The sequence below is a fragment of the Osmerus mordax genome, chromosome 1 (assembly GCF_038355195.1).
Source record: "Osmerus mordax isolate fOsmMor3 chromosome 1, fOsmMor3.pri, whole genome shotgun sequence".
Taxonomy (NCBI): domain Eukaryota; kingdom Metazoa; phylum Chordata; class Actinopteri; order Osmeriformes; family Osmeridae; genus Osmerus; species Osmerus mordax.
This window is the reverse complement of record NC_090050.1, coordinates 9,860,432-9,873,247: the sequence shown is the minus strand read 5'-3', so window position 1 is coordinate 9,873,247 and position 12,816 is coordinate 9,860,432. Positions and strand designations below refer to the sequence as shown.

The 12,816-nt window shown below is 43.5% G+C and overlaps 2 protein-coding genes across 2 annotated transcripts; both read left to right on the top strand.

The window, feature by feature from the left end:
- Positions 1-62: 62 nt before the first annotated feature.
- On the top strand, positions 63-5,893 carry arl8ba (ADP-ribosylation factor-like 8Ba). Its single transcript, XM_067234867.1, has 7 exons — positions 63-264; positions 2,514-2,594; positions 3,294-3,367; positions 3,635-3,728; positions 3,885-3,952; positions 4,669-4,739; positions 4,866-5,893. Exons 1-7 carry the CDS (start codon positions 142-144, stop codon positions 4,913-4,915), a joined length of 561 nt encoding a protein of 186 aa, XP_067090968.1. The 5' UTR covers positions 63-141; the 3' UTR covers positions 4,916-5,893.
- A 366-nt stretch (positions 5,894-6,259) lies between these two features.
- On the top strand, positions 6,260-12,769 carry edem1 (ER degradation enhancer, mannosidase alpha-like 1). Its single transcript, XM_067244032.1, has 12 exons — positions 6,260-6,876; positions 7,286-7,358; positions 7,580-7,683; positions 8,002-8,173; positions 8,327-8,510; positions 8,884-9,058; positions 9,235-9,355; positions 9,657-9,827; positions 10,228-10,301; positions 10,421-10,517; positions 10,628-10,810; positions 11,019-12,769. Exons 1-12 carry the CDS (start codon positions 6,407-6,409, stop codon positions 11,106-11,108), a joined length of 1,914 nt encoding a protein of 637 aa, XP_067100133.1. The 5' UTR covers positions 6,260-6,406; the 3' UTR covers positions 11,109-12,769.
- Positions 12,770-12,816: the final 47 nt, after the last annotated feature.

Below are 12,816 nucleotides of genomic sequence, written 5' to 3'. Positions count from 1 at the left end.
TGTGAGGCATGGGCAAGGACTAAGTCATATGACAGCTGACAACCAGCCAGCCACCACCACGCACTTCCTTGTCACTTTTGCGGAAACGCCAAACAGACAACAACAATTACAGCAAAGTTCAGTGAGCACGTCCACCCGAAAATGCTGGCCCTCATAAACCGGCTTTTAGACTGGTTCAAGTCACTGTTTTGGAAAGAGGAGATGGAGTTGACTCTTGTTGGACTTCAATACTCGGGGAAAACCACATTTGTTAATGTGATCGCTGTAAGTCTTCTAGCCTCAGTGTTAGCAACCTAACACTTTAGCACTCTTGACGACTTCTAGCTAGCTAACAGCTAGGCTAGCCAATTAGCTAGCTACTACGAGCTGTGTAACTATCTTAGCACATCCTCATCAGCTTAGCACACACATTGTAGCTAGGCTAGCTACATCACTAGCTATTGTTATTGTACTCGGCTTGTTTCCCTCAGCTTTTGAATAGCTCGAGGAAACAGAGTAGACAGCTAGTGTAGCTCTATTGATGGACTACCTACAAACTCAGAGCTAGGCTTACCATGTCAGCTAGCTGCTAGCGTTAAGTGTTTCCAGCATCCCCAACTTATGAACGTGCAACATCGTAGGGATCACATAGCGCTTGCTTAGCTACATGTTTACCAACAATGGAAAACTAGCTTGGCTACTGTAGCCATGTATTTTATTTAGTTTCCCGTAGATAGCTGGAGATCAGGCTACTATAGACAGCCACATTTGAATGAATTCCATATTCTGCTCCATATGGTGGTGTCATTCAACATAGTGGTGCAGTTTCTTAGAACATCCTGGGTAAATATTACTGGATGTAGCACAACTCATATCAATTAGGTTTGGTTTACCATCTGCCAGTGTTTTAGTCCACATAGGTAACCTAACCCAGTGACACAGCTTTAGATAACAATGAGTATATCTTTAGCTCAAGAGTGCCTTAAGATAAAATAAAGTAGACCAAAAGAATCTATCTTCTCTGTACATTTAAATTCAAAAGGTTTTCATTTTAATTGTACACTGCTGTTATTATGCTCCATGTTGTTTCAAAGTTGCACCACATCAATATTGGTATCTACCTCCATCAGTCTAACCATGAGTTGGCATTGACCATGGCTGAACCTGAGAGCTCCCCCTGTTGCCCCAGCAGCAGTAGTTATAGTGTTAACTGGTTCTGCTGTATTGTACTGTGTACGCCAAGGTCTTCTCAAAATCACTGCCTTGTTATTTTGCCACAGTGAATCAAAACACTAACAGAACATTCAACATTTTGTGACAAAGCTAGTGGATGTGAACACTTTTTGGCTTGCTCTTTTGCAACGAGTTGCACAAAAACAAGCTCTACTGTATTGTGCAAACTGTATATTACCAGTATTTCAAAAGGATGGCTAGAATACAATAATCTCTGGAATTTTTTTATCTTTCCTATTGGGGCTGGACACATTTGAACACTGATATCATGACATCTAAGAACTGACAATAGCAATGCTATGCATTCTAACTCTGATGCTACATGCTTGCCTTTCACCTATTTATTGTATTCTCAGTAATAAGTCAATATGTATAATCCATGTTCGTATGTTCAACCCTGTTCTGTGACACATTTGTGACTAAGATCCCTGTAAATGATGTAGCAGTGATTGGTGATGGTCAGAATTGTATGAATGGACACAGTGGGGGTGGTGCTCACAGGCTTCAGTCATGAGATCTCTGCATTCACTTCCACTTAGTTTTTGCTCAGGTGACTTTGCTAGTCATGTGGTACTACAAGTGAGCCAAAATATAACTGATTGCTACCACAGAGACTGTAAGGATGCAAGAAAGGGGGCACTTCTGAAGTCTTTCTTATGAAAATGAAATTCTAACAGTTTAAGTCCTATTGTCACTGTTAAAGAACAAATATGTCTTTCCTTATGTATAGCTGGATTTCCCCTCACTGCCTCTCTGTCTCGGGGAGGTTTCCTTTTTCTAAATCCACATAAGAATCTTGGAAATCTGATATTTACTGCTGAAGCCGTGACCACTCAGAAGCCTTTAGCTTACTTTGGCATTGCAAAAGTGCAATGTACAGTCGTGGCCATAGGTTTTGGCAATGACATGTTGTGTTGTGCAAAGTTTGCTGGTTCAGTATTTGAGGAAAATGTTTTCACATGTTTCTATAGAATACTGGAATACAATAAGGAACATTTCATATTTCTTTCAAGCTTTTTTGGAGCGAAAATGTTCAATATTTGCAAATAGTCCCCTCTTGACAGCAATCAATCTGCTCTTAAAATCCAATCAGAATGTTAGAGGGATTTCACCTGGCTAGAACTAGTTCACACTTTCCCCTGTGCTGATGATATGACTTACTGAAATTAAGTCATTTTATGCCAAGGCCCAGCAAGCTTTGCAAACACAAAATGTATGTCGCTCCCAATACTTTTGGCCACGGCTGTACAGCTATAATAGTATTGGTTTTGTGACTATACATGTTTTGTCTTCTATTTCAGTCTGGGCAGTTCAGTGAAGATATGATTCCCACAGTTGGATTCAACATGAGAAAAGTCACAAAAGGAAACGTCACCATCAAGGTAGGTATTATCAGCCCCGTATATTCAAATAGATGAGATTCAACTGGATTTGTTATAAAAATAGTAACATTTTATAAAGTTAGAGTAGAGCGTAGAGCTCTCCGTCACTGTTGACCTCACCTCTCGCTTGGCAAGACACCTAGGCGTCATCCTTGATGACAACCTGCAAGCACCTGGCTTGCACTTTGGAGGACATTGCTAGTGGCACCTTCAAAACCTGGACCTTTCTGCATGGTGTATTTGAGATCCGGATAGCACATCTCGCCACCAGACTGCACCTACAAAACTGTTTTTTGATGTTGCCATTAAAAGTACTATGTGACATTGTCGTTGAGATGTTGTACTGTGCCGGGTGAAATGCCACCCGTTCCCTGGCTCTAACCACCACGATGCTGTTAGAACTGCACTTCTGATCCCTGCTCAGCTGCGGGGCTCTCTGTATGCACTGTTTATGTCACTTTCAAGAAATCAATCGTATGTATTTATGCAGCACATTTAAGAACAAGTGTCAACCATTTTGCCTCAGAAACTAAGCAGATCGAGCTTTGGACTAAAGTCTTTGCTAAATGAATACAATTTAAATGTCTGTAGCTTTGTCATGTTACAGCTGTGGCATCTAGTGTCAGTCGGTAGGACGCCCCTTTTATATATATATATATATATATTTCTAAAACATATTTCATGCTTCTAATTTTCCAGATCTGGGACATAGGGGGACAGCCAAGGTTCCGGAGCATGTGGGAGCGCTACTGTCGTGGAGTCAATGCCATTGTGTACGTACCCTTACGTTTGGCCTTCCATGACAGTCTTCATCGGCACCATGGTGTAAGAGTTATGGTTAACGGTGTAAACAACAGTTGTGGTTCCTGAACATTTAGGATGATAAAAAAGCATGACCTTTTATGATACTTTGTGTTTTTTTGTGTTCAATTATTTAGATACATGGCGGATGCAGTTGTGGTTCCTGAACATTTAGGATGATAAAAAAGCAGGACCTTTTTTGATACTATATATGCTTTTTTTGGTGTTCAATTATTTAGATACATGGTGGATGCAGCAGATAAAGAGAAAGTGGAAGCATCCAGAAATGAGCTGCATAATTTATTAGACAAGCCGCAATTGCAAGGAATTCCTGTGAGTACCTGTATGCAGGAAATAACATTCTATACAGATGACTTCAGTTTGACACTATAGGCTTTCACGTCTTTCATCTGCTTTGAAAAACGTGCAACATTCATAAAATGGAGGGATGTTTTGCCACAAGAAACCTGAAATGTTGTCCATTTTCAGGTGTTGGTACTCGGCAACAAAAGAGATCTCCCCAGTGCCTTAGACGAGAAGCAGCTCATTGAAAGAATGTGAGTCAGAAGGATGTCATGGGAAACAAGGGACAGTGTACCAGAGCTCTACTACCTAGTGGACTCAACACAGTCACAAGCCTTTTCTATTATATTCCTCCCATGTGATTCTAATGTAATATTTTTTATTTCAAGAGAAACCATCTGGAAACAAATATGCATTGGTTTTTACTGTTATAACATTCTTCCGACAGCATATTGTTTACATGCCAAGAGGAGTGTTTTGGAGCTTTTGTTTATGCTCTGCCTGGATTTTCTAAATGGACATAAATTGATTCCAAAATGAACAAGGACATTTTCTTAGAGCAGTGTTTCACTCCAAATGTATATCTGGCGTCTATAACGGTGACCACATTTTTTTTCGTGCTTTAGCTTAACCCTTGAGCTGCCTTCGAGTCACAATGACCCGAAGGTTCACAACGACCCATCGTCGTGTTGCGACAACTTAACCCAATACAAGAACAAAGTGAAGCTCTTTTTTTTCAACCTTCGTGCTGATGGGGGGGGGGGTGTCTTTTTATTTGTGTGAGCCCGACGGTTAAAAGAAAATGCTTCACTTTATTTTTGTATGAGACAAAGTTGTCGCAACACGACAGTGGGTCACAATGACTTAAGGGTCACAATGACCCTAAGGTAACACAAGGGATTTATTCATGCTTCCCACTGTTTCATTGCGTTGGAGGAATGTTTATGAGTCACTTTCTTCGGTTCTGCAGGAATCTGGCAGCAATCCAAGACAGAGAGATTTGCTGCTATTCTATTTCCTGCAAAGAAAAGGACAACATAGGTGGGTGAGGGCTGTAGAGGCGGCGTCGGCATGTGTCAGTGTCCTATGTCGCAGGCCTCTGTATCACACACTGATCTAACCATCAGTCACTCCTTACCAACCCTCTGTTCCTCTCCACCTTTCCAGACATCACACTGCAGTGGCTCATCCAGCACTCCAAATCCCGGAGAAGTTGAAAGTGCAGGATCAGTCTCCCAGCTACATCTGCCATGTTCCCCCCCTGTTCACTTTGTGAAATGCAGTTGTCCCACCAACTCACTATGCTGCCCTCCTCTGCTCGTGTCTCCCTGTTACTGTTTCGCCCCCTGGTTCTCCCTCTAACCCCTGTAATGCACTACTAGATGTCCCCTACATCTCTACCATAGACACAAAATCTGCATTATATCTTCTGGAATTTGCAACTTTGGCCTTCGATACTGAGAATATCAGTCATAATCTGCTGGCTAAATGACAGGTATATCCAGTTGTGTAAGCCCCCAAATCCTGTTGTCTGTAACACCAGTAGTGTTGGGGATGGATTGGCACCATATCCTCAGGATGACTGTTTAGTCAGTCTATGGGGTCTCTAGAATCATGAATGATACTAGGTGATTCTATAAGTGTTCTCAAGATAGTCCAGTAGTGAAGGAGAGGAATCCAAGTGGACTCCTTCCTGTCTATGTTATGTTTAACTGTGAGATTGTATTTTTTTTTTATGGCTATTGCTTTTTTTTTGCCAAATCAAAGCGTATCTCTCAAGGAAATTTATATTGTTTTAGAGAAGAGAGCAATGAAGTAAAAAAAGAAAAACAAACATTAAAAATGTAGTTTTGTAGTTCAGAAGGTATGTATGAATATCAAGCTGGCAAGATTTTTACTGAGAAAGCTGAGCATATCTGAATGTGATTTTATTTAAAGTTTGAATGTACGGAAGGTAAATTTGTATTGGATTGTGTGGATATCAGCCTTTATTGTGTGTAATTAGCCTCAGTGGAATGATGTCCTCTGTGCTGTCTATAAGCTTGGAGAGAGAGAGAGTGGCAGAAATTACAGTGCCTTGTGCAATATCTCTCACCTCTGAAGCAAAGCAGCATGAAAGGTGTGCCTACTTCAGCAAATAAAAAATTTAAAACCCACTCATATTCAATAAATCAAATGGCATGCTTTTTAATTTAGACGGTGGTGTTATTGTATTCACACGCACAGATTTCTTTACATCCGCCGTGTTCAACATGTTGTGTGGTTTCTACTCATCCACTCAATATTTCATAAATATTGTAGTACTGGTAATAAGCAATGTCAGAATGAGTGTCACTGTCGCCTAAATCGATGAAAATGAACTTTCTGGGACTTCTGCTTGTGGCTATTTTCCATTGGCCAGAAAGATGTCTTGCTCTAATGACGAGGCATGCCACAATTCAGAGGTAGGATTCTGATGGACATGCAGTCAGCCAATTGCAGTGACTTGCCTGTACCTACATTCTAATGACGACTTGACTGAAGGTCCAATCACACTTCAAACCCGGGGAGGGGCTGGTTTGTTGACAGGAAGCAGAAAGTGGTGCGTTATCAGACAGCCTCTTTGTGGCTTTTGACCAAAGAACAGTTGGTGCAAAATACTTCAATCGTATTTACCTCGAAGGTCAGAGGAAGTTAATTATGGTTTTTAAGACCGACTCTGGGCAAAGATGCAATGGAGGTCAATAGTAGTTGGTCTTCTCGTGCTGAGACTGACTCTCAGTTGTCTGTTATGGTTAGCGTTTGGTTTGGTACCGAGCTGGGGTTTCAACTTCCCTTTAAATTTTAATTTCAATTTGCACAAAATAGAGCTGTTCAGAGAGAACGAGGGGGTGACCGTGAAGACTAACTCTTGGTCACAGCAAACACAGAACCATGGAGAAAGTGACACACGACAGACCTCATGTCCCAAGATGGGTGATGACTCCAGCAAAAGGTCTTACCTGAATCTCTTTGATGGCAACAGGGACGAATATGCAAGGAAGTACAACTCCTTCCCAGACACCCTCAAGACAAAAATGAGACATATGGCTAAAGAAATGTTTTACTTTGGATATGACAACTACATGAAATATGCCTTTCCCGAGGATGAGCTGAATCCTATTGACTGTCAAGGAAGGGGGCCTGACGTTCTGAACCCGTGAGTCTTCCAAAAAGTGAAATAATACGTATTGTAGACATTCAGCACACATTTAGGTCTATGTGATCTGTTAAGAGACCGAGGTATTCCAGTTGGTTAATGGACTGAGCCGTTTTATGTGGCCAAAATTTGCGTGGACAGTAAGCAAATGAGTGACTGTAAAGTCTGAGAATTTCAAGTTTACTTCTGCCACGAAGCAAGTTATGTAGTTAGTACAACATTCCTGATAACTGAAAGCTGTTTCTGGAGTTTTTACCATGACAGTCAAATAGCTTTCAATGGTTCACTTTTGTAACTTGGTTCATAGTGCTAAGAAAGGGTCTAATTATGTTCTCTCAATTCAATATAGCCTAGATCTAGTGAATAACCCATGTTCTGATTGGTTGTATTTGTGTGTATTTTCTTTCAGGTCAAACATCAACATCAATGATGTCTTGGGAAACTATTCCCTCACACTCATTGACACCTTAGACACTCTTGTGGTAAAACATTTTGGTTTTATTTGTGTGAGCTTCAGACAAGTTAGGCTGTATAGTCTTTCAGATCAAATAGAATAGCTTACCTATGTGAAAGATAGTGATGTATGTCCCCTTGAACAATAGGTAGTTAGTGGTGGTTCTGCTCTGCACCAATGTGAAGCTAGGGCTTCATGATTTAGTGTCCGGCATTCAGTAAAGGACTAATGGTTAGTTTCTCTTTTCAGGTGCTGGGCAACGTCTCAGAGTTTCACAGAGCTGTTAAGTTAGTGATAGAAACTGTGTCCTTTGACAAGGACTCAACAGTGCAAGTGTTTGAGGCAAACATCAGGTATACATGACTTTCCTTCAAATGTTTATCTGGTTTTCTACATTCTATGTCTAGATTCTAGAAACAAGTGTGTCAGGGAAGTGTTTCATTTCCATGGTAAATCATAAGATGTGTTAAATCCTAATCTGGCTAAAGGCTGCATGGCATGCCTGATAATGGCAGTTATAAAGCTCCAGGAAACTGCCAATAATGTGTCTAATCCAGAAAAGTCGAGATCATATGTTGTAGAGTAGAACTAAGTACATTTGTCTCCAACCCTACCAAAAATGTCAGCAGTCTTAATCACTGACTTGCTTTCCTTTTTTGTCTTTTTAAAAGGATTTTAGGAAGCCTTATCTCATCTCACATTCTCCTGACTGACTCCAAACATCCCTTTGGAAATGTGGGCCTGAAGGACTATGATAACGAGCTGCTCCACTTGGCCCACGACCTGGCCGTGCGCCTGCTTCCCGCCTTCCAGAACACAGGCACCGGCATCCCCTACCCCAGGGTGAGAACATGCTGCTGCTGTGGATGCTAACGGTCCACGCAAAGCCCGAGGGGGAGATATCAGTGCTCTGGAAATCCACTCTCACACTCACTCTCTTGACAGTTGCCTTTTGCTCGTGACCTTTGATCCTGGGTTTGGTTTCCCCTTTCCCAGGTGAACCTGAAGAACGGGGTTCCTCCGGACAGCATCAACGAGACCTGCACGGCAGGGGCGGGCTCTCTGCTTGTGGAGTTTGGGATCCTCAGCCGCCTGATAGGGGACTCGACGTTTGAATGGGTCGCTCGACGGGCTGTCCGGGCCCTCTGGAGTCTGAGAAGCAATGAGACCGGCTTGCTAGGTCAGTAGAGAAGGTTTGGCATCGGTGTTACGTTAAGCACAACTTGACTATATAGCAATACATCCTTGAAGTTACACAGGAACTGCTGTGCAGTTCCACATCATTACGGTTTAGCGGTACAAGCTGTTGGGATGGGAGAGGTTGGGCTTTCCAGGGTTAAGTGGGTGTTACCGTCGATCTTGTTTTGCTGACACAAGTTTCAACCGCCCCGTTACTGACACTGTGATCCAAATCAACGTACAAGGGAGGATTTGAACATGCATCTTCTTGTTCTGCAGTCAACTGCTGTACCAGTAAACTACACTGTGCCATTTGTTTGAACATTTGTCTCTACATCAACTTTGTTTTTGCCGACCACCTCTTCAACCTGCAGGGAATGTGGTGAACATCCAGACAGGCCAGTGGGTTGGCAAGCAGAGCGGTCTAGGAGCTGGGATGGACTCCTTCTATGAGTATCTGCTCAAGTCCTACATCCTGTTTGGAGAGAAGGAGGACTACCGGATGTTCCAAGCCGCTTACGGGAGCATCCAGAATCACCTCAGAAGAGGGTCAGTACTGCACTATGGAATTAGAAAGTCTGGATGCTATCTTGAGTACGTTGGTGGGCCCCCTGTTGTAGATCGGGGTGTTTCTATAAACAGCAAGACGCTCTTTCTCTGAACCACACGCTTCCATACGCAGTTTTCAGCATGCACGTTCTACGCCGCCCTGTTTCCCCATGCAGGAGGGAGTCCTGTAACGAAGGGGAAGGCGACCCACCGCTCTATGTCAATGTGAACATGTTCAGTGGCCAGATCATGAACACCTGGATCGACTCCCTGCAAGCGTTCTTCCCTGGTCTCCAGGTAGGATTGTGGGGGCTCAAGCGAATGATCTCCCCGAAAATACACTTGAATATACCAAAAATATACAAGAAAAAGTCTGAAATGTACGTGATCGTTTTGCGTCATCAACATCAACGTCACCTCTGCATTGTGTGGCATAATGGACTGCTGCCTCACCCATGACATTGATCCCTGTTATCTCATTTACCTGACCTGAATTTGAAACTTGATCCATCATACACTTATCATATGTATATTTCTGTTGTCTCTGGAAGAAATAATCTGCATCGTCGTCTTCTGTTACCTTTGACGGCCTTTTTAGGTTTTGAGTGGAGATGTGGAGAATGCCATATGCTTGCATGCCTTCTACTATGCCATCTGGAAGCGCTTCGGGGCTCTTCCTGAGAGGTACAACTGGCATCTGCAGGCTCCGGATGTCCTCTTCTACCCTCTGAGGCCAGAGCTGGTGGAGTCCACCTACCTACTGTATCAGGTACCAGGACATGACCCGCCCCACGTCCAACACATGAACAGTTAGCAGCAAAGTTAGCAAAGCAGCAGTTAACTTTTAGTATTTCATGCTGTCCCAAGATCAATTAAAAGCCAAGTCTGGTCCATTGCCAACTTCTCTTAGATATATTTCCTGCAAATCTTTTGGAGGGTGAAGGTTTTACTGTATGTGTGTCAATATACCCGCAGGCATGTGCAGTTTATAGTGTGGTTTGACCCAAATTGTCCTTGCAGGCAAACAAACATTGATCATTTTGTAACCGTACATAATCTAAATGACAAGAAATGCATTGCTGTCTAAAGATATGCGTTTCTAATTGTATGTGGAATTCCAAAATAGTCTGTTTAAGTTAAAACACTTTCTTTTCTTTTTTACCTCACAGGCAACTAAGAATCCATTCTATTTACACGTTGGAATGGATATCCTTCAGAGTCTGGAGAAACATGCCAAAGTCAGGTGAGAGACGTCGCTGTTTTCACACAGAATCAGAAGGGGGATAAATGGTGTCGTTTCACAGAAACAGGATCAAGAAGTGCAGTGATTTCGACGCATTTCAATAGTCATGAAACTCCTAGGTGTGGTTACGCTACTCTTCACCATGTGGTGGACAAATCCAAAGAGGATCGCATGGAGAGCTTCTTCCTCAGCGAGACCTGTAAATACCTTTACCTGGTATGTACAGCGGGTTCCGCCTGGGGTTTTGGATCAGATGTCCCATCCCTTAGCTCAGTCAAAGGAAGCCCACACCCTCCAATGAGAACACCTGTCTTTGTCTCCCGCAGCTGTTCGACGACGACAACCCGCTGCACAAATCGGAGAATAAGTACATCTTCACCACCGAGGGCCACATGGTGCCTATAGACGAGCGCTTCCGGGAGAAGCAGTGCAACGACCTGTTCCCCTGCCTGGAAGACGCTCCGCCCGACTGGCACCCCACCAGCCGGCCTCCCAGCAACAGCACCAACGTAAACCCCCCCCCCCCCCCCTCCCCACACACACACTCACTCCTGCTGGGGCTTCTATGTCTCTGTGGAACTGCCCACTGTGCCCCCACAAGAGCGTGTTTGAGGGGGCTCGTTGTGGGGCCCGCTTGCTCCTTCTGTCCCCCCCCGCCCCCCCCCCCCCCCCCCCTGCCTGTAAAGTCACACGTCCGTGTCCTCTGCTTCTCTCCAGTGCGACCGGATCTCCGAGGAGAGACGCTACGCGCTGCCTCTGAAGAGCGTGTACATGAGGCAGATCGATCACATGGTGGGACTGTTCTGAGCTGGAGGCTGGAGGGGGAGCCGTAGGAGGGGGCGCCCGTCCACGCCCCCTCACTCCCAGCTGTAGTGAGGGGGTGCGCTCAGAGGTGGGTGGCCTCCTCTGAGCGTGCCCCCCCCCCCCCCCCCCCCCCCCCCCGCTTGGGTTGTCTACCGCTCAGGACCGGGAGAGAAAAGACCAACGTTAGGCAACACTTTCAAATCGAAGTTTGTTCATGTGTTGTATTCATTGAAAGTATACGCAGCCTTTGAGTCCTTCTTTGATTCAAACTTTTTTGGGGAATTTAAGAGGAGACGTAACCCGTTTTGTGGAATCTTGTTCCACAACATTTTCGAGTGTGTGAGTCACTACGGGGTTGGGTTTGAGTATGACTGAGATTAGTTTTTGTTCAGGAATGAATGACACAAAAAGGGCTTTCCTGTTTTTAGGTATTGGTTTAGGTGTGTGTGTACGCGCATGTGTACATTTTCGGAACAAACACCTATGTGAATATTGTGCTGTTGAGGGAACAGTGGCATCCAGTTCCACATTAAGTTTGAAGCTGCTTACTACACAGAGAGATCTCACTACACAGTGACTAGTGCCTCACATCAAATAGGATTTTCACTTGACCTAGTGTTATTTGTCAAGGGCTTTACACTAACAAATGGGCAAGATTCTTAACACAACTAGTCACACGATGGATGTAAATTGGGCAGCTGCCTGTTTCCTAGATTGTGCATTGTCCATTATCTTATATAAATTGTTCACATACACAATTACGTTTAACATTTTGAAAATTCTTGCAGAAAGAGTTACAAGTGCATGTGGAAATAAACAGAACATGACATGGTGATAGGTTTTCAGGACTACACAGACCCTTTAAAAGTGCCTTTGGCCTTTTGGTAGCTGAATCCGGAGCCGTGCTTTAGTCCACTAGTTGTGATGCTCATCAGTAGTTGACGTTAGCGTCACAGCAGGTTGACTCAAACTAAGACAGGTCTGAAGCTAAGTCTGCTTTTTAGGAACCTCATGATGTTGAATCAAGAGGAGAAGTATTTATCTCTACGAGGCCATGAACATTATGCCAAGATGGGCACCATTCCTTAATAGTATGTGTGGTGTTGTATCGTATTGACACTGATCATGGCACAGGCTCTCTCTGACACAGGGACTGTCAGGACTGAACAAAGCCATAACTTTGTCATTTCGTCGGTGGATGTTTGTGTGTAAAGTTTCTCGAACAGAATGGATGTGAATTTCAATAGCCAAGCATGAATAATACCGATGTGTTACCTGTCCACAGAGTTTATATGCTGCATAGTTATTTGAACATGGGTGTACCAAGTAACCATAGTGACCTGTAGGGTTATGGGACATCACTATGTGTATTGGCATGAGCCTATATCACACCATGCTCAGACAAAGCCCCCCTCACCTAGGGTGTAACCCCAGGAAGATACTCAGGGATTGACGAATATCACTTTCTTTTTGTTGTTGCAGTGAATACTATTGTTGATGACTGTCTTAACATCTTGCTGCCTACCGTGACAAGGCCCGACCTTGTGCATTTTTGGGGGGATCATAAAACAGATTTGTTTTTAAATGATTTTAATTTTGTTTGATTTCTTACTGAAATGTCTCTTGTCAATGTCTGCAATAAATGCAAAATACTGTTCATGATACTATTTAGTGCGAGTGCTTTATCCCAAACTGCAGTCCTACATTTGCA

Excerpts from the sequence above, each read along its gene's own strand:
- arl8ba (XM_067234867.1), top strand. The coding sequence starts at position 142 with ATGCTGGCCCTCATAAACCGGCTTTTAGACTGGTTCAAGTCACTGTTT. Across the intron at positions 3,368-3,634 it reads CGTGGAGTCAATGCCATTGT|ATACATGGTGGATGCAGCAG; the intron begins GTACGTACCCTT and ends TCAATTATTTAG. Across the intron at positions 4,740-4,865 it reads CAAAGAAAAGGACAACATAG|ACATCACACTGCAGTGGCTC; the intron begins GTGGGTGAGGGC and ends CCACCTTTCCAG.
- edem1 (XM_067244032.1), top strand. The coding sequence starts at position 6,407 with ATGCAATGGAGGTCAATAGTAGTTGGTCTTCTCGTGCTGAGACTGACT. Across the intron at positions 8,174-8,326 it reads CCGGCATCCCCTACCCCAGG|GTGAACCTGAAGAACGGGGT; the intron begins GTGAGAACATGC and ends CCCCTTTCCCAG. Across the intron at positions 10,811-11,018 it reads CTCCCAGCAACAGCACCAAC|TGCGACCGGATCTCCGAGGA; the intron begins GTAAACCCCCCC and ends GCTTCTCTCCAG.